General features: G+C 42.1%; 1 protein-coding gene across 1 annotated transcript in view; it reads right to left on the bottom strand.

Moving 5' to 3' along the window:
- Positions 1–5921: 5921 nt before the first annotated feature.
- Positions 5922–22168, bottom strand: part of wdr18 (WD repeat domain 18) — a 33276-nt gene continuing 17029 nt past the window's right edge. Inside the window, 3 exon segments of the mRNA XM_032507745.1 lie at positions 5922–6065; positions 6164–6232; positions 7015–7172. Of these exon segments, the coding sequence (XP_032363636.1) occupies positions 5937–6065; positions 6164–6232; positions 7015–7172 (356 nt within the window). The 3' untranslated portion in view covers positions 5922–5936.

Below are 22168 nucleotides of genomic sequence, written 5' to 3' on the forward strand. Positions count from 1 at the left end.
CATACAGTAAGTCCAAAGTTGTGACGCCTCTGGTGTGGCAATTAACATACTGGGTGAAGGTGGGGAGAGCAGAGGACAGGGAAGCATGATTGAAGTCCCCAGAGATGAGGAGAAGGGAATGGGGGTGCTGGTTTTGAAGTTGAGACACAACAGTATGAATCTGATCTGTAGCAGCAGCAGCGACCGCCGAGGGGGGGATGTACACGGTCACAGCGATAACCTGTGAGAACTCCCTCGGGAGGTAATATGGTCTAATACTGACTGCTAACAGCTCCAAGTCTCTGGTACAGAGTTGCTCCTTCACACTGATGTGTCCCGGGTGGCACCACCTATCGTTCACAAACACAGCGATCCCCCCTCCCTTCTTCTTACCGCTCTCCGTTGCTTTCCTGTCCGCTCGTAAAAGTTTAAAACCGTCCAGGGTGACGTGTGCGTCGGGAGGAAGTTCACACAGCCACGTCTCGGTGAAACACATGAGGCTGCATTCCCGGTACTCTCTCTGCAGTCGGGTCAGCGCCGTCAGCTCTTCCATCTTGTTAGACAGAGATCTAACGTTGCCCATGATGACAGACGGTAAACATGGTTTATACCGTCTTTTCCGCTCCCTGCGCTTCACACCCGCTCTGCTCCCTCTTCTTCTTCTCCGTAACTCCTTCGGAATCTCCTGCCGCTCCGCGCAGAGAGGGGGTGTGTGGCGCAGGGCTAACAGCTGATCCCGGGTGTAGAACAATGGGACCGTCGTTGAGTGGGGTGCTTTGTTGGATGAGTTTCCATTTGCTGTGCCAAAAAGTTCCAAAAACAGCAAGAGACAAGCTACGAACGTAACAATATGAACATCCATAGCTGCCCACTTGCTTAAAGTGTCGGTAGTGACAAAGAAAAAATAACAAAAAAGACAAAAACACCGTAAAAACACTAAAAAGATGTATCAAACTGCAGAGCTACTGTAACAAGCTGCCACTCAAGCGGCGCCATTTTTGCTAGGCTACTTAAAGAAGTTTTACCATTAGTCAACACTTCTCTACTAGATATAACCAATCTATCTTTATTAACAGACTATGTACCACAGTACTTTAAAGTAGCAGAACCCCGAGTTGCCCCCGGTGCTGCGCATCGGAGTGTGAGTGTGTATGAATGTGTATCTGATGAGCAGGTGTGTAGATGTGTGTGTGTGTGTGTGTATCTGATGAGCAGGTGGCACCTTGTACGGCAGCCCCGGCCACAGTGTATGAATGTGTGTGAATGGTGAATGTTTCCTGTAGATGTAAAAGCGCTTTGAGCAGTTGTTAAGACTGGAAAAGCGCTATATAAATACAGCACATTTACATTTACATTTATCCAACCTTGATCCAGATGTTTTAGCCAACTATAGACCTATATCCAACCCTGATCCAGATGTTTTAGCCAACTATAGACCTATATCCAACCTTGAGCCAGATGTTTTAGCCAACTATAGACCTATATCCAACCTTGATCCAGATGTTTTAGCCAACTATAGACCTATATCCAACCTTGATCCAGATGTTTTAGCCAACTATAGACCTATATCCAACCTTGATCCAGATGTTTTAGCCAACTATAGACCTATATCCAACCTTGATCCAGATGTTTTAGCCAACTATAGACCTATATCCAACCTTGATCCAGATGTTTTAGCCAACTATAGACCTATATCCAACCTTCCATTTCTCTCTAAGATTCTTGAGAAAGCAGTCGTCAAACAGCTGTGCGACTTTCTGCATAGCAACAGCTTATTTGAGGATTTTCAGTCAGGACTTAGAGTTCATCATAGCACAGAGACAGCACTTGTTAAAATTACTAATGTACTCCTAATTGCTTCAGACGAAGGACTTATCTCTGTACTTGTGTTATTAGATCTTAGCGCTGCATTTGATACCATTGACCATTATATCTTATTACAGAGATTGGAACATTTAATTGGCATTAAAGGGACTGCTCTAAGCTGGTTTAAGTCTTATTTATCAGATCGATCTCAGTTCGTTCATGTTAACGATGAATCCTCTGTGCACGCCAAGGTTAGTCATGGAGTCCCACAAGGATCTGTGCTCGGTCCAATCCTGTTTACTTTATATATGCTTCCTTTAGGTAGTATTATCAGGAAGCACTCCATAAACTTTCATTGTTATGCAGATGATACTCAGTTATATCTGTCGATCAAGCCGGATGAAACTAATCAGTTAGTTAAACTTCAAATGTGCCTTCAAGATATTAAAACCTGGATGACCTGTAATTTTCTAATGTTAAACTCAGATAAAACAGAAGTCATTGCTCTGGGACCCAAGCACCTCCGTGACGCATTATCCAAAGAGATAGTTACTCTGGATGGCACCACCCTGGCCTCCAGCACCACCCTGGCCTCCAGCACCACCCTGGCCTCCAGCACCACCCTGGCCTCCAGCACCACTGTGAAGAATCTTGGAGTCATCTTTGATCAGGACATGTCCTTTAATTCCCACTTAAAGCAAATTTCAAGGATCGCCTTTTTTCACCTACGTAATATTGCAAAAATCAGGAATATCCTGTCTAAAAATGATGCAGAAAAACTAGTCCATGCATTTGTTACTTCTAGGTTGGATTACTGCAATTCTTTATTATCAGGCTGCTCGAAAAAATCCATAAAGACTCTACAGCTGATCCAGAATGCTGCGGCACGTGTTCTGACAGGAATCAGGAAAAGAGACCACATCTCTCCTGTTTTAGCTTCTCTGCATTGGCTTCCTGTAAAATCTAGAATAGAATTTAAAATCCTTCTTCTCACCTACAAAGCTCTTCATGGTCAGGCTCCATCTTATCTTAAAGAGCTCATAGTACCTTACAACCCTGGGAGAGAACTACGCTCCCAGAATGCAGGGTTACTGGTGGTTCCTCGAGTCTCTAAAAGTAGAACGGGAGCCAGAGCGTTTAGCTATCAGGCTCCTCTCCTGTGGAACCAGGTTCCAGTCTGGGTCCAGGGACCAGAGCGTTTAGCTATCAGGCTCCTCTCCTGTGGAACCAGGTTCCAGTCTGGGTCCAGGGACCAGAGCGTTCAGCTATCAGGCTCCTCTCCTGTGGAACCAGGTTCCGGTCTGGGTCCAGGGACCAGAGCATTCAGCTATCAGGCTCCTCTCCTGTGGAACCAGGTTCCAGTTTGGGTCCGGGAGGCAGACACCGTCTCCACATTTAAGAGTAGGCTTAAGACTTTCCTTTTTGATAAAGCTTATAGTTAGGGCATAGAATCGAATATTGTTAGGGAGTAGTAGTTAGTCACATAGTTTCATATAATATAACTAAAGGGAGACTTGGCATACAGCCCGATCCGGTTGGGGGGAGTTCTGGCCCGGCCGGGCTGGAGCTCTCTTTACCTCGTCTCTCTTGGTTTTGCTGTAATAGTTTTAGACAGCTGGGGACTTATTTTGATACACTGAGCTCCTCTCTCCTCTATCTTTCCATCTTTTCATTTATGTGCATCCATGTCCCAGAAATGCTTGTTACTAACCTAGTTACTAACCTAGTTACTAACCTATTTCTGGGGAGTCATTCCCCGGAGTCCTTATGTTCTTTTTTCCCCCCAGCATGTTCCCTTGGATCAGAGAGGCTCCGAAATCAGGGTAGCAGCTGTCGCCATGGTCCCGCTACACGTTCTGTGATGCCATGTTCATCTGCTACACTGCAGTGCCCTGCTACGTCCTGCTACGTCCTGCTGTGCCTTGTAATACCGCACAGCGTCCTGCTACGTCCTGCTACGTCCTGCTACGTCCTGCTGTGCCTTGTAATACCGCACAGCGTCCTGCTACGTCCTGCTGATCCTTGCAATGCCGCACAGCTTCCTGCTATGCCATGAACTACTACAAAGAACTGCTACAAACTACTAATTTTTTCTATTTTTGTTATTGCCACTCTTCATTAACCCCAACCGGCCCGTCAGACACCGCCTACCAAGAGCCTGGGTCTGGGTCTGGGTCTGGGTCTGACCGAGGTTTCTGCCTAAAAGGAAGTTTTTCCTCGCCACTGTGGCCCTGTTGCTTGCTCTGGAGGAAACTAGAACTGTTGGGTCCTTGTAAATTCTGGAGTGTGGTCTATCTGTAAAGTGTCTTGAGATAACTCTTGTTATGAATTGATACTATAAATGAAATTGAATTGAAAATTGAATTGAATCGATAACTCACTTTCGGACAAGAACAACACAGCCAGTAGGAATGGCTGAGGAGGATCAAAAAAATCAGGGCTTCCTGGGAAGTTTAAAGCTTGGCTCTATCAACACGGACTGTTCCCAAGGCTCATGTGGCTCCTGACTGTGTACGAGGTCCCGATGACATGCGTTGAAGGTAAGATCAATAAGTACCTTTGAAAGTGGTTAGGAATCCTTCCAAGCTTCAGTGCAGTAGGACTTTATATAAGATCAGGGCAGCTTCAACTTCCCCTGTCATCCGTGGTAGAGGAGTTTAAAGTTGCAAAGTGCAGAGTCGTAAAGATGTACAGAGAGTCCCAGGATGAACAAGTCAGACAAGATCAGGATGCAAGTGGGCAGCTGATTCATCTGTTGCACAGGCTGAGAGCATGTTGAGGCTGCGTGATGTCATTGGAGCACCCTGCACAGGAAGACAGGGTCTTGGAACCTCCCAGTTCTTACAGTGGAGGAAAGCAGGAAAGAGTGATAGAAGAGCCATGATTCAAGAAGAGGTACTGAAACTGGAATAGGAAAGATGAAGGACAAGGGCAGTGGAATTGGCCCCCCAAGGAGCCTGGACCAGGTGGGATCTTCCCGAGAGGAAGGTCACCTGGGCGGACCTATGGAGACTGGAGCCATTCCGCATCTCATTCCTGCTGAGATCTGTGTATGATGCACTCCCAACCCCAACAAACCTGCACAGGTGGGGCATGAGAGAGGACCCACTGTGCAAGCTCTGTGAGGAGAGGGGCACCATGGCACACATCCTGTCCAGGTGTAAAAAAGCACTCACCCAAGGAAGGTATCGATGGCGCCACGACAAGGTGCTCATGACACTCGCTAACACCTTAGAGCCGGAGAGGAAAAAGAAACGCCAAACATTTAGGAAAACATCTATCCAGTGTATAAGAGAGGGGGAAAAGCCACCAACCACAGCTAAAACAAGAACCAGTCCGCTACAAAAGGCCCAATCATGGGAAATGAAGGTTGACCTGGGAGGAAGGCTGCGGTTCCCCCAGGTTGTCCAGACAACCCTGAGGCCGGGTCCGGTACTGTGGTCTGAAGTGGAAAAAAGATCATCCTCATAGAACTTACAGTCCCATGGGAAGAGGGGTGTGAACAGGCCTTTGAAAGGAAGAGATCCAAATACCAAGACCTTCTGCATGACTGCAGGGGGAAAGGGGGGCAGGCGTGGCTGTTCCCGGTCTAGGTCGGCTGTAGAGGATTTCCCGCTCAGTCAGTGTGGAGAATGCTCACAGCTACTGGAATGACAGGGAAGGAGAAAAAGGATGGGGGAGGCAGCGGGAAGAGCCTCTAGCTGGTTATGGAGCAGGAGGGAGGAGTTGAGCTGGGAGCCAGGAGGGGAGACGGGCGTTCCTCGGCCACCGCCGGATATATATTTCATATTTAAATATTTATACAGTGTGAGGGAGCGAGAAGTTTTACTGCTGCAGGGTTTTTGGGGAGAATCCAGATCAATTCTCCTGCGTGAAGTTATGATTCTCGTCAGAAGATCATAACTGACAGCTGTTACATAACTAACTAACACACACAGGTTAGCACGCACACACACACACACACACACACACACACACACACACACACACACACACACACACTAATCTGAGTGAGACAAAAAACAGAGCAGAAAGGAAGTTGTACTAAAACAAAGACTTTTAATTTCCAAAAACAAAAATTACTACATAGTTCAAATGTGTGTGTGTCTCTGTGTGTGTGTGTGTGTGTCTCTGTGTGTGTGTGTGTGTGTCTATGTAGGCTTGGTGAGCAGCTGACTGGAGAAGTCGTACAGATCTTTATTAACTTTCTTCAGAGTCTGAACTTCTTCTTCCAGCTCGGCGACTCGAACCTTCGTGTTCTCGCCGTCGCCGAACACCGACTGAAACACAAACAGGGTTATTAATGATAAAAATAATCATCATCATGATCATAATAATAAGTGCATTGTGGGATTGTTTCAGACATGTTGAGTCTCACCTTGTCCGTCACGGCGTTCATCAGAGAGTTCAGCCTGTCGGCTTTCTGCAGGTAGGTTTCCTCTTCCTCCTAAAACACAGAAACATTCCAAAATAAAAGACTTTCTGCCTCCAGAAACATTCCAAAATAAAAGACTTTCTGCCTCCAGAAACATTCCAAAATAAAAGACTTTCTGCCTCCAGAAACATTCCAAAATAAAAGACTTTCTGCCTCCAGAAACACAGCAACATTTATCTAGTGTGATCTCCAGTGTGATCTCTAGTGTGATCTCCAGTGTGATCTCTAGCGTGATGTCCAGTGTGATCTCTAGTGTGATCTCCAGAGTGATCTCCAGTGTGATGTCCAGTGTGATCTCTAGTGTGATGTCCAGTGTGATCTCTGGTGTGATCTCCAGAGTGACCTCTAGTGTGATCTCTAGTGTGATCTCTAGCGTGATCTCCAGTGTGATCTCTAGCGTGATCTCTAGCGTGATCTCTAGCGTGATCTCCAGTGTGATCTCCAGTGTGATCTCTAGCGTGATCTCTAGCGTGGTCTCTAGTGTGGTCTCTGGTGAGATCTCTAGTGTGATCTCCAGTGTGATCTCCAGTGTGATCTCTAGCGTGATCTCTAGCGTGGTCTCTAGTGTGGTCTCTGGTGAGATCTCTAGTGTGATCTCCAGTGTGATCTCCAGTGTGATCTCTAGTGTGATCTCCAGTGTGATCTCCAGTGTGATCTCTAGTGTGGTCTCTGGTGAGATCTCTAGCGTGATGTCCAGTGTGATCTCTAGTGAGATCTTTAGTGAGATCCCTAACAAGATCTCTTGTGTGATCTCCAGTGAGATCTCTAGCGTGATGTCTAGTGTGCTGACCCACCTGTGCATAGAGTCCGATGCGGACGCAGACGTCGGCGGCCTCGGCTGCGTCGGCGGTGTGGAGGTGGCGGCTGAAGCGTGGCAGCGGGACGGCCGGCCGGCTGTCGGGCAGGAACATATTGGCCGGAGCCGGCATGATGACGGCGTTGGTCACCGCACCTGCATGCACACGCACACACGCACACACAGGAAGTGATGTCAGAGGACACACATAGGAAGTGATGTTACAGGACTGTAAATAATAATCAGAATCATTGGTTTACGGATGGTTCATCGAGTGTTTCAAGGTCAAAACAAAATCATTCAAATAAAATGAGATAAAATCTTTTAACAAGGTCAGGAAGGTAGATGTCCACGGTCTTCTCCGTTGCCCTAAAGTGGACGGCTCATCGCCCTAAAGGGGACAGTGTCCTAAAGAGGACGGCTCATCGCCCTAAAGGGGACAGTGTCCTAAAGAGGACGGCTCATCGCCTTAAAGGGGGCGGCTGAATGCCCTAAAGGGGACGGTGTCCTAAAGGGGACGGCTCATCGCCCTAAAGGGGATGGTGTCCTAAAGGGGACGGCTCATTGCCTTAAAGGGGACGGCTGAATGCCCTAAAGGGGACGGTGTCCTAAAGGGGACGGCTCATCGCCCTAAAGGGGATGGTGTCCTAAAGGGGACGGCTCATCGCCTTAAAGGGGACGGCTGAATGCCCTAAAGGGGACGGTGTCCTAAAGGGGACGGCTCATCGCCCTAAAGGGGATGGTGTCCTAAAGGGGATGGCTCATCCCCCTAAAGGGGACAGTGTCCTAAAGGGGAAGGCTCATCGCCCTAAAGGGAACGGCTCATCGCCCTAAAGGGAACGGCTGTCCAACACAGAGCCAATCAGATGCAGGGTCTTAGAAGCTGTCCAACACGAAGCCAATCAGACGCTGTGTCTTAGAGGCTGTCCAACACAGAGCCAATCAGATGCAGGGTCTTAGAAGCTGTCCAACACGAAGCCAATCAGACGCTGTGTCTTAGAGGCTGTCCAACACAGAGCCAATCAGATGCAGGGTCTTAGAAGCTGTCCAACACGAAGCCAATCAGACGCTGTGTCTTAGAGGCTGTCCAACACAGAGCCAATCAGATGCAGGGTCTTAGAAGCTGTCCAACACGAAGCCAATCAGACGCTGTGTCTTAGAGGCTGTCCAACACAAAGCCAATCAGACGCAGTGTCATAGATTCAATTAATTCAATTTTATTTATAGTATCAATTCATAACAAGCATTATCTCGAGACCCTTTCCAGATAGAGCTGATCTAGACCACACTCCAGAATTTACAAGGACCCAACAGTTCTAGTAGTTTCCTCCAGAGCAGCAACAGGGCCACAGTGGCGAGGAAAAACTTCCTTTTTAGGCAGAAACCTGGGACGTTGACATCAGTGGCTGTGGGGGTGGAGTGAGTGGGTTTGTAGTCACTGATGGCCTGAATGCCCTGCCACATGCATCGAGGGTCAACGTTGGAGAAGTGTCCCTCTATCTTCAGCTTGTAGCAGTGCTTGGCCTCTTTGATGCCCCTTTCCAGATCTGCTCTGGATGTGCTATAGGCCTGTGCGTCTCCTGATCTGAAGGCAGGATTGCGTGTCTTCAATAGGAGTCGCACTTTCCTGTTCATCCATGGCTTCTGATTTGGGTATGTGGTGATCTGCTTCTGGGTTGTACCATTGTCTATGGGGGTGTTAATATAATCCAGTACAGAGGAGGTGTAGCAGTCAGGGTCCGTGTGAGAGCCACTGGTGGCTTGAGAAGCAAACCTACTCCGGTCTGTGTGTAGAAACCTATCCTGAAGGGATGAATCTGCTCCTGCAGGCCACACCTTGATGGTCTTCACTGATGGCTTCACGCGGTTGATGAGAGGTGCATATTTGGGGGTGAGGAACAAAGAAAGGTGATCTGACTGTCCCAGATGGGAGAGGGGTGATCTGACTGTCCCAGGTGGGGGAGGGGTGATCTGACTGTCCCAGGTGGGGAGGGGTGATCTGACTGTCCAAGGTGGGAGAGGGGTGATCTGACTGTCCCAGGTGGGGGAGGGGTGATCTGACTGTCCCAGGTGGGGGAGGGGTGATCTGACTGTCCCAGGTGGGGGAGGGGTGATCTGACTGTCCCAGGTGGGGGAGGGGTGATCTGACTGTCCCAGGTGGGGAGGGGTGTCACGACGTATGCTCCAGCCATGTTTGTGTAAACATGGTCTAAAGTTGTGTTTCCTCTGGTGTGACAAGAAACATGCTGGTGAAATTTTGGTATCACTGACTTCAAGTTTGAATGATTAAAATCACCAGCAACAATAACCGCAGCCTCCGGGTGAGCGGTCTGTTTCCTGATGGCTGCGTGGAGGTCTTTCATAGCAGACCTGGCCTCAGGGTCCGGGGGATACAGGCTGCAGGTATAGTAGTAGAGGTGAACTCCCGTGGTAGATAGACCGGTCTACATTCAACCAGGAGAAACTCAAGGTTAGCTGAACAATGTCTCCCGCCAACAGCAGAGTTTGTGCACCAAGCTTTGTTAATGTAAATGCACAGACCACCACCTCTGGTCTTGCCGGAGCCATCTAGTGTTCTATCCGCCCGGAATGTGTGGCGTCCCGCTAGCTCGATAGCATTGTCCGGTATTCCGCTGTTTAACCATGTTTCCGTGAAGATTATGACATTACAGTTCAGAAGGCTCTTGCTGTGTGTAATGCTGAGTCGGATCTCCTCCATTTTGTCCATCAGCGACCGTACATTGGCGAGGAGAATGCTGGGTAAAGAGAGCCGGTGTGGTGTTAGCTTTAGCTTAGCTTTAGTCCTCCACGCTTCCCCCGCCTTTGTTTACGATCTCGACGCCGCCTGCGAGCACTTCCGCCCGGCCGGGCAGAGTGCGTAGCCTCGGGTCTTCTGGCGATCTCAGGAAGGAGTCGAAGGTTGTCCATAAAACTGTGGGAAATTTGCGAACCAATGTCCAAAAGCTCACGTCGGTTGTACGATGTAAAGGCACAACTGTTCTGCACGAACAGACCCCAAATGAGGAAGAAAAATACCGCAAAGTAGCAGAATCTGGAGAGACCACGAGCCTCGCGATGTACTCGCGCCGCCATCTGGGTTATTATAAATAATAACTTAGACAATAACAGACCAACTCTGGGTGTGTCAGTTATTATAAATAATAACCAACAATAACAGACCAACTCTGGGTGTATCAGTTATTATAAATAATAACAGACAATAACAGACCAACTCTGGGTGTGTCAGTTATTATAAATAATAACAGACAATAACAGACCAACTCTGGGTGCATCAGTTATTATAAATAATAACAGACAATAACAGACCAACTCTGGGTGTATCAGTTATTATAAATAATACAGACAATAACAGACCAACTCTGGGTGCATCAGTTATTATAAACATAACAGACAATAACAGACCAACTCTGGGTGCATCAGTTATTATAAATAATAACAGACAATAACAGACCAACTCTGGGTGCATTAGTTATTATAAATAATAACTTAGACAATAACAGACCAACTCTGGGTGCATCAGTTATTATAAATAATAACAGACAATAACAGACCAACTCTGGGTGTGTCAGTTATTATAAATAATAACAGACAATAACAGACCAACTCTGGGTGCATCAGTTATTATAAATAATAACAGACAATAACAGACCAACTCTGGGTGCATCAGTTATTATAAATAATAACAGACAATAACAGACCAACTCTGGTGCATCAGTTATTATAAATAATAACAGACAATAACAGACCAACTCTGGGTGCATCAGTTATTATAAATAATAACAGACAATAACAGACCAACTCTGGGTGCATCAGTTATTATAAATAATAACCAACAATAACAGACCAACTCTGGGTGCATCAGTTATTATAAATAATAACAGACAATAACAGACCAACTCTGGGTGTGTCAGTTATTATAAATAATAACAGACAATAACAGACCAACTCTGGGTGCATCAGTTATTATAAATAATAACAGACAATAACAGACCAACTCTGGGTGCATCAGTTATTATAAATAATAACCAACAATAACAGACCAACTCTGGGTGCGTCAGTTATTATAAATAATAACTTAGACAATAACAGACCAACTCTGGGTGTGTCAGTTATTATAAATAATAACAGACAATAACAGACCAACTCTGGGTGTGTCAGTTATTATAAATAATAACAGACAATAACAGACCAACTCTGGGTGCATCAGTTATTATAAATAATAACAGACAATAACAGACCAACTCTGGGTGCATCAGTTATTATAAATAATAACCAACAATAACAGACCAACTCTGGGTGCATCAGTTATTATAAATAATAACAGACAATAACAGACCAACTCTGGGTGCATCAGTTATTATAAATATAACCAACAATAACAGACCAACTCTGGGTGCGTCAGTTATTATAAATAATAACTTAGACAATAACAGACCAACTCTGGGTGCATCAGTTATTATAAATAATAACAGACAATAACAGACCAACTCTGGGTGTGTCAGTTATTATAAATAATAACAGACAATAACAGACCAACTCTGGGTGCATCAGTTATTATAAATAATAACTTAGACATAACAGACCAACTCTGGGTGCATCCGTTATTATAAATAATAACAGACAATAACAGACCAACTCTGGGTGCATCAGTTATTATAAATAATAACAGACAATAACAGACCAACTCTGGGTGCATCAGTTATTATAAATAATAACCAACAATAACAGACCAACTCTGGGTGCATCAGTTATTATAAATAATAACAGACAATAACAGACCACTCTGGGTGCATCAGTTATTATAAATAATAACCAACAATAACAGACCAACTCTGGGTGCGTCAGTTATTATAAATAATAACTTAGACAATAACAGACCAACTCTGGGTGTATCAGTTATTATAAATAATAACAGACAATAACAGACCAACTCTGGGTGTGTCAGTTATTATAATAATAACAGACAATAACAGACCAACTCTGGGTGCATCAGTTATTATAAATAATAACAGACAATAACAGACCAACTCTGGGTGCATCAGTTATTATAAATAATAACAGACAATAACAGACCAACTCTGGTGCATCAGTTATTATAAATAATAACAGACAATAACAGACCAACTCTGGGTGCATCAGTTATTATAAATAATAACAGACAATAACAGACCAACTCTGGGTGCATCAGTTATTATAAATAATAACAGACAATAACAGCCCAACTCTGGGTGCATCAGTTATTATAAATAATAACAGACAATAACAGACCAACTCTGGGTGCATCAGTTATTATAAATAATAACAGACAATAACAGACCAACTCTGGGTGCATAAGTTATTATAAATAATAACAGACAATAACAGACCAACTCTGGGTGTGTCAGTTATTATAAATAATAACTTAGACAATAACAGACCAACTCTGGGTGCATCAGTTATTATAAATAATAACAGACAATAACAGACCAACTCTGGGTGTATCAGTTATTATAAATAATAACAGACAATAACAGACCAACTCTGGGTGCATCCGTTATTATAAATAATAACAGACAATAACAGACCAACTCTGGGTGTGTCAGTTATTATAAATAATAACAGACAATAACAGACCAACTCTGGGTGCATCAGTTATTATAAATAATAACAGACAATAACAGACCAACTCTGGGTGCATCAGTTATTATAAATAATAACAGACAATAACAGACCAACTCTGGGTGTGTCAGTTATTATAAATAATAACAGACAATAACAGACCAACTCTGGGTGTGTCAGTTATTATAAATAATAACAGACAATAACAGACCAACTCTGGGTGCATCAGTTATTATAAATAATAACAGACAATAACAGACCAACTCTGGGTGCATCAGTTGTTATAAATAATAACAGACAACAACAGACCAGCTCTGGGTGCATCAGTTATTATAAATAATAACAGACAATAACAGACCAACTCTGGGTGTGTCAGTTATTATAAATAATAACTTAGACAATAACAGACCAACTCTGGGTGCATCAGTTATTATAAATAATAACAGACAATAACAGACCAACTCTGGGTGCATCAGTTATTATAAATAATAACAGACAATAACAGACCAACTCTGGGTGTGTCAGTTATTATAAATAATAACAGACAATAACAGACCAACTCTGGGTGCATCAGTTATTATAAATAATAACTTAGACAATAACAGACCAACTCTGGGTGTGTCAGTTATTATAAATAATAACAGACAATAACAGACCAACTCTGGGTGCATCAGTTATTATAAATAATAACAGACAATAACAGACCAACTCTGGGTGCATCAGTTATTATAAATAATAACAGACAATAACAGACCAACTCTGGGTGTATCAGTTATTATAAATAATAACAGACAATAACAGACCAACTCTGGGTGCATCAGTTATTATAAATAATAACAGACAATAACAGACCAACTCTGGGTGTGTCAGTTATTATAAATAATAACAGACAATAACAGACCAACTCTGGGTGCATCAGTTATTATAAATAATAACAGACAATAACAGACCAACTCTGGGTGCATCAGTTATTATAAATAATAACAGACAATAACAGACCAGCTCTGGGTGCATCAGTTATTATAAATAATAACCAACAATAACAGACCAACTCTGGGTGCATCAGTTATTATAAATAATAACCAACAATAACAGACCAACTCTGGGTGTGTCAGTTATTATAAATAATAACTTAGACAATAACAGACCAACTCTGGGTGCATCAGTTATTATAAATAATAAATAGGGGACGGCTGAATGCCCTAAAGGGGACGGTGTCCTAAAGGGGACGGCTCATCGCCCTAAAGGGGATGGTGTCCTAAAGGGGACGGCTCATCGCCTTAAAGGGGACGGCTGAATGCCCTAAAGGGGACGGTGTCCTAAAGGGGACGGCTCATCGCCCTAAAGGGGATGGTGTCCTAAAGGGGATGGCTCATCCCCCTAAAGGGGACAGTGTCCTAAAGGGGAAGGCTCATCGCCCTAAAGGGAACGGCTCATCGCCCTAAAGGGAACGGCTGTCCAACACAGAGCCAATCAGATGCAGGGTCTTAGAAGCTGTCCAACACGAAGCCAATCAGACGCTGTGTCTTAGAGGCTGTCCAACACAGAGCCAATCAGATGCAGGGTCTTAGAAGCTGTCCAACACGAAGCCAATCAGACGCTGTGTCTTAGAGGCTGTCCAACACAGAGCCAATCAGATGCAGGGTCTTAGAAGCTGTCCAACACGAAGCCAATCAGACGCTGTGTCTTAGAGGCTGTCCAACACAGAGCCAATCAGATGCAGGGTCTTAGAAGCTGTCCAACACGAAGCCAATCAGACGCTGTGTCTTAGAGGCTGTCCAACACAAAGCCAATCAGACGCAGTGTCATAGATTCAATTAATTTCAATTTTATTTATAGTATCAATTCATAACAAGCATTATCTCGAGACCCTTTCCAGATAGAGCTGATCTAGACCACACTCCAGAATTTACAAGGACCCAACAGTTCTAGTAGTTTCCTCCAGAGCAGCAACAGGGCCACAGTGGCGAGGAAAAACTTCCTTTTTAGGCAGAAACCTGGGACGTTGACATCAGTGGCTGTGGGGGTGGAGTGAGTGGGTTTGTAGTCACTGATGGCCTGAATGCCCTGCCACATGCATCGAGGGTCAACGTTGGAGAAGTGTCCCCTCTATCTTCAGCTTGTAGCAGTGCTTGGCCTCTTTGATGCCCCTTTCCAGATCTGCTCTGGATGTGCTATAGGCCTGTGCGTCTCCTGATCTGAAGGCAGGATTGCGTGTCTTCAATAGGAGTCGCACTTCCTGTTCATCCATGGCTTCTGATTTGGGTATGTGGTGATCTGCTTCTGGGTTGTACCATTGTCTATGGGGGTGTTAATATAATCCAGTACAGAGGAGGTGTAGCAGTCAGGGTCCGTGTGAGAGCCACTGGTGGCTTGAGAAGCAAACCTACTCCGGTCTGTGTGTAGAAACCTATCCTGAAGGGATGAATCTGCTCCTGCAGGCCACACCTTGATGGTCTTCACTGATGGCTTCACGCGGTTGATGAGAGGTGCATATTTGGGGGTGAGGAACAAAGAAAGGTGATCTGACTGTCCCAGATGGGAGAGGGGTGATCTGACTGTCCCAGGTGGGGGAGGGGTGATCTGACTGTCCCAGGTGGGGGAGGGGTGATCTGACTGTCCAAGGTGGGAGAGGGGTGATCTGACTGTCCCAGGTGGGGGAGGGGTGATCTGACTGTCCCAGGTGGGGGAGGGGTGATCTGACTGTCCCAGGTGGGGGAGGGGTGATCTGACTGTCCCAGGTGGGGGAGGGGTGATCTGACTGTCCCAGGTGGGGGAGGGGTGTCACGACGTATGCTCCAGCCATGTTTGTGTAAACATGGTCTAAAGTTGTGTTTCCTCTGGTGTGACAAGAAACATGCTGGTGAAATTTTGGTATCACTGACTTCAAGTTTGAATGATTAAAATCACCAGCAACAATAACCGCAGCCTCCGGGTGAACGGTCTGTTTCCTGATGGCTGCGTGGAGGTCTTTCATAGCAGACCTGGCCTCAGGGTCCGGGGGATACAGGCTGCAGGTATAGTAGTAGAGGTGAACTCCCGTGGTAGATAGACCGGTCTACGTTCAACCAGGAGAAACTCAAGGTTAGCTGAACAATGTCTCCCGCCAACAGCAGAGTTTGTGCACCAAGCTTTGTTAATGTAAATGCACAGACCACCACCTCTGGTCTTGCCGGAGCCATCTAGTGTTCTATCCGCCCGGAATGTGTGGCGTCCCGCTAGCTCGATAGCATTGTCCGGTATTCCGCTGTTTAACCATGTTTCCGTGAAGATTATGACATTACAGTTCAGAAGGCTCTTGCTGTGTGTAATGCTGAGTCGGATCTCCTCCATTTTGTTCATCAGCGACCGTACATTGGCGAGGAGAATGCTGGGTAAAGAGAGCCGGTGTGGTGTTAGCTTTAGCTTAGCTTTAGTCCTCCACGCTTCCCCCGCCTTTGTTTACGATCTCGACGCCGCCTGCGTGCACTTCCGCCCGGCCGGGCAGAGTGCGTAGCCTCGGGTCTTCTGGCGATCTCAGGAAGGAGTCGAAGGTTGTCCGTAAAACTGTCGGAAATTTGCGAACCAATGTCCAAAAGCTCACGTCGGTTGTACGATGTAAAGGCACAACTGTTCTGCACGAACAGACCCCAAATGAGGAAGAAAAATACCGCAAAGTAGCAGAATCTGGAGAGACCACGAGCCTCGCGATGTACTCGCGCCGCCATCTGGGTTATTATAAATAATAACAGACAATAACAGACCAACTCTGGGTGTGTCAGTTATTATAAATAATAACCAACAATAACAGACCAACTCTGGGTGTATCAGTTATTATAAATAATAACAGACAATAACAGACCAACTCTGGGTGCATCAGTTATTATAAATAATAACAGACAATAACAGACCAACTCTGGGTGTATCAGTTATTATAAATAATAACTTAGACAATAACAGACCAACTCTGGGTGTATCAGTTATTATAAATAATAACAGACAATAACAGACCAACTCTGGGTGCATCAGTTATTATAAACAATAACAGACAATAACAGACCAACTCTGGGTGCATCAGTTATTATAAATAATAACAGACAATAACAGACCAACTCTGGGTGCATTAGTTATTATAAATAATAACTTAGACAATAACAGACCAACTCTGGGTGCATCAGTTATTATAAATAATAACAGACAATAACAGACCAACTCTGGGTGTGTCAGTTATTATAAATAATAACAGACAATAACAGACCAACTCTGGGTGCATCAGTTATTATAAATAATAACAGACAATAACAGACCAACTCTGGGTGCATCAGTTATTATAAATAATAACAGACAATAACAGACCAACTCTGGGTGCATCAGTTATTATAAATAATAACAGACAATAACAGACCAACTCTGGGTGCATCAGTTATTATAAATAATAACAGACAATAACAGACCAACTCTGGGTGCATCAGTTATTATAAATAATAACCAACAATAACAGACCAACTCTGGGTGCATCAGTTATTATAAATAATAACAGACAATAACAGACCAACTCTGGGTGCATCAGTTATTATAAATAATAACAGACAATAACAGACCAACTCTGGGTGCATCAGTTATTATAAATAATAACCAACAATAACAGACCAACTCTGGGTGCGTCAGTTATTATAAATAATAACTTAGACAATAACAGACCAACTCTGGGTGTGTCAGTTATTATAAATAATAACAGACAATAACAGACCAACTCTGGGTGTGTCAGTTATTATAAATAATAACAGACAATAACAGACCAACTCTGGGTGCATCAGTTATTATAAATAATAACAGACAATAACAGACCAACTCTGGGTGCATCAGTTATTATAAATAATAACAGACAATAACAGACCAACTCTGGGTGCATCAGTTATTATAAATAATAACAGACAATAACAGACCAACTCTGGGTGCATCAGTTATTATAAATAATAACCAACAATAACAGACCAACTCTGGGTGCGTCAGTTATTATAAATAATAACTTAGACAATAACAGACCAACTCTGGGTGCATCAGTTATTATAAATAATAACAGACAATAACAGACCAACTCTGGGTGTGTCAGTTATTATAAATAATAACAGACAATAACAGACCAACTCTGGGTGCATCAGTTATTATAAATAATAACTTAGACAATAACAGACCAACTCTGGGTGCATCCGTTATTATAAATAATAACAGACAATAACAGACCAACTCTGGGTGCATCAGTTATTATAAATAATAACAGACAATAACAGACCAACTCTGGGTGCATCAGTTATTATAAATAATAACCAACAATAACAGACCAACTCTGGGTGCATCAGTTATTATAAATAATAACAGACAATAACAGACCAACTCTGGGTGCATCAGTTATTATAAATAATAACCAACAATAACAGACCAACTCTGGGTGCGTCAGTTATTATAAATAATAACTTAGACAATAACAGACCAACTCTGGGTGTGTCAGTTATTATAAATAATAACAGACAATAACAGACCAACTCTGGGTGTGTCAGTTATTATAAATAATAACAGACAATAACAGACCAACTCTGGGTGCATCAGTTATTATAAATAATAACAGACAATAACAGACCAACTCTGGGTGCATCAGTTATTATAAATAATAACAGACAATAACAGACCAACTCTGGGTGCATCAGTTATTATAAATAATAACAGACAATAACAGACCAACTCTGGGTGCATCAGTTATTATAAATAATAACAGACAATAACAGACCAACTCTGGGTGCATCAGTTATTATAAATAATAACAGACAATAACAGCCCAACTCTGGGTGCATCAGTTATTATAAATAATAACAGACAATAACAGACCAACTCTGGGTGCATCAGTTATTATAAATAATAACAGACAATAACAGACCAACTCTGGGTGCATAAGTTATTATAAATAATAACAGACAATAACAGACCAACTCTGGGTGTGTCAGTTATTATAAATAATAACTTAGACAATAACAGACCAACTCTGGGTGCATCAGTTATTATAAATAATAACAGACAATAACAGACCAACTCTGGGTGTATCAGTTATTATAAATAATAACAGACAATAACAGACCAACTCTGGGTGCATCCGTTATTATAAATAATAACAGACAATAACAGACCAACTCTGGGTGTGTCAGTTATTATAAATAATAACAGACAATAACAGACCAACTCTGGGTGCATCAGTTATTATAAATAATAACAGACAATAACAGACCAGCTCTGGGTGCATCAGTTATTATAAATAATAACAGACAATAACAGACCAACTCTGGGTGTGTCAGTTATTATAAATAATAACTTAGACAATAACAGACCAACTCTGGGTGCATCAGTTATTATAAATAATAACAGACAATAACAGACCAACTCTGGGTGCATCAGTTATTATAAATAATAACAGACAATAACAGACCAACTCTGGGTGTGTCAGTTATTATAAATAATAACAGACAATAACAGACCAACTCTGGGTGCATCAGTTATTATAAATAATAACTTAGACAATAACAGACCAACTCTGGGTGTGTCAGTTATTATAAATAATAACAGACAATAACAGACCAACTCTGGGTGCATCAGTTATTATAAATAATAACAGACAATAACAGACCAACTCTGGGTGCATCAGTTATTATAAATAATAACAGACAATAACAGACCAACTCTGGGTGTATCAGTTATTATAAATAATAACAGACAATAACAGACCAACTCTGGGTGCATCAGTTATTATAAATAATAACAGACAATAACAGACCAACTCTGGGTGTGTCAGTTATTATAAATAATAACAGACAATAACAGACCAACTCTGGGTGTGTCAGTTATTATAAATAATAACAGACAATAACAGACCAACTCTGGGTGCATCAGTTATTATAAATAATAACAGACAATAACAGACCAACTCTGGGTGCATCAGTTATTATAAATAATAACAGACAATAACAGACCAGCTCTGGGTGCATCAGTTATTATAAATAATAACCAACAATAACAGACCAACTCTGGGTGCATCAGTTATTATAAATAATAACCAACAATAACAGACCAACTCTGGGTGTGTCAGTTATTATAAATAATAACAGACAATAACAGACCAACTCTGGGTGTGTCAGTTATTATAAATAATAACTTAGACAATAACAGACCAACTCTGGGTGCATCAGTTATTATAAATAATAACAGACAATAACAGACCAACTCTGGGTGTGTCAGTTATTATAAATAATAACAGACAATAACAGACCAACTCTGGGTGCATCAGTTATTATAAATAATAACCAACAATAACAGACCAACTCTGGTGCATCAGTTATTATAAATAATAACTTAGACAATAACAGACCAACTCTGGGTGCATCCGTTATTATAAATAACAGACAATAACAGACCAACTCTGGGTGCATCAGTTATTATAAATAATAACAGACAATAACAGACCAACTCTGGGTGCATCAGTTATTATAAATAATAACAGACAATAACAGACCAACTCTGGGTGTGTCAGTTATTATAAATAATAACAGACAATAACAGACCAACTCTGGGTGTATCAGTTATTATAATATAACAGACAATAACAGACCAACTCTGGGTGCATCAGTTATTATAAATAATAACAGACAATAACAGACCAACTCTGGGTGCATCAGTTATTATAAATAATAACAGACAATAACAGACCAACTCTGGGTGTGTCAGTTATTATAAATAATAACTTAGACAATAACAGACCAACTCTGGGTGCATCAGTTATTATAAATAATAACAGACAATAACAGACCAACTCTGGGTGTATCAGTTATTATAAATAATAACAGACAATAACAGACCAACTCTGGGTGCATCAGTTATTATAAATAATAACAGACAATAACAGACCAACTCTGGGTGCATCAGTTATTATAAATAATAACAGACAATAACAGACCAACTCTGGGTGCATCAGTTATTATAAATAATAACAGACAATAACAGACCAACTCTGGGTGCATCAGTTATTATAAATAATAACAGACAATAACAGACCAACTCTGGGTGTGTCAGTTATTATAAATAATAACAGACAATAACAGATTAACTCTGGGTGTGTCAGTTATTATAAATAATAACAGACAGTAACAGACCAACTCTGGGTGTGTCAGTTATTATAAATAATAACAGACAGTAACAGACCAACTCTGGGTGCGTCAGTTATTATAAATAATAACAGACAATAACAGACCAACTCTGGGTGTATCAGTTATTATAAATAATAACAGACAATAACAGACCAACTCTGGGTGTATCAGTTATTATAAATAATAACAGACAATAACAGACCAACTCTGGGTGTATCAGTTATTATAAATAATAACAGACAATAACAGACCAACTCTGGGTGCATCAGTTATTATAAATAATAACAGACAATAACAGACCAACTCTGGGTGTGTCAGTTATTATAAATAATAACAGACAATAACAGACCAACTCTGGTGTGTCAGTTATTATAAATAATAACAGACAATAACAGACCAACTCTGGGTGCATCAGTTATTATAAATAATAACAGACAATAACAGACCAACTCTGGGTGCATCATTATTATAAATAATACCAACAATAACAGACCAACTCTGGGTGCATCAGTTATTATAAATAATAACCAACAATAACAGACCAACTCTGGGTGTGTCAGTTATTATAAATAATAACAGACAATAACAGACCAACTCTGGGTGTGTCAGTTATTATAAATAATAACTTAGACAATAACAGACCAACTCTGGGTGCATCAGTTATTATAAATAATAACAGACAATAACAGACCAACTCTGGGTGTGTCAGTTATTATAAATAATAACAGACAATAACAGACCAACTCTGGGTGCATCAGTTATTATAAATAATAACCAACAATAACAGACCAACTCTGGGTGCATCAGTTATTATAAATAATAACTTAGACAATAACAGACCAACTCTGGGTGCATCCGTTATTATAAATAACAGACAATAACAGACCAACTCTGGGTGCATCAGTTATTATAAATAATAACAGACAATAACAGACCAACTCTGGGTGCATCAGTTATTATAAATAATAACAGACAATAACAGACCAACTCTGGGTGTGTCAGTTATTATAAATAATAACAGACAATAACAGACCAACTCTGGGTGTATCAGTTATTATAAATAATAACAGACAATAACAGACCAACTCTGGGTGCATCAGTTATTATAAATAATAACAGACAATAACAGACCAACTCTGGGTGCATCAGTTATTATAAATAATAACAGACAATAACAGACCAACTCTGGGTGTGTCAGTTATTATAAATAATAACTTAGACAATAACAGACCAACTCTGGGTGCATCAGTTATTATAAATAATAACAGACAATAACAGACCAACTCTGGGTGTATCAGTTATTATAAATAATAACAGACAATAACAGACCAACTCTGGGTGCATCAGTTATTATAAATAATAACAGAC

This window comes from Etheostoma spectabile, unplaced genomic scaffold (genome assembly GCF_008692095.1).
Source record: "Etheostoma spectabile isolate EspeVRDwgs_2016 unplaced genomic scaffold, UIUC_Espe_1.0 scaffold00004243, whole genome shotgun sequence".
Classification (NCBI taxonomy): domain Eukaryota; kingdom Metazoa; phylum Chordata; class Actinopteri; order Perciformes; family Percidae; genus Etheostoma; species Etheostoma spectabile.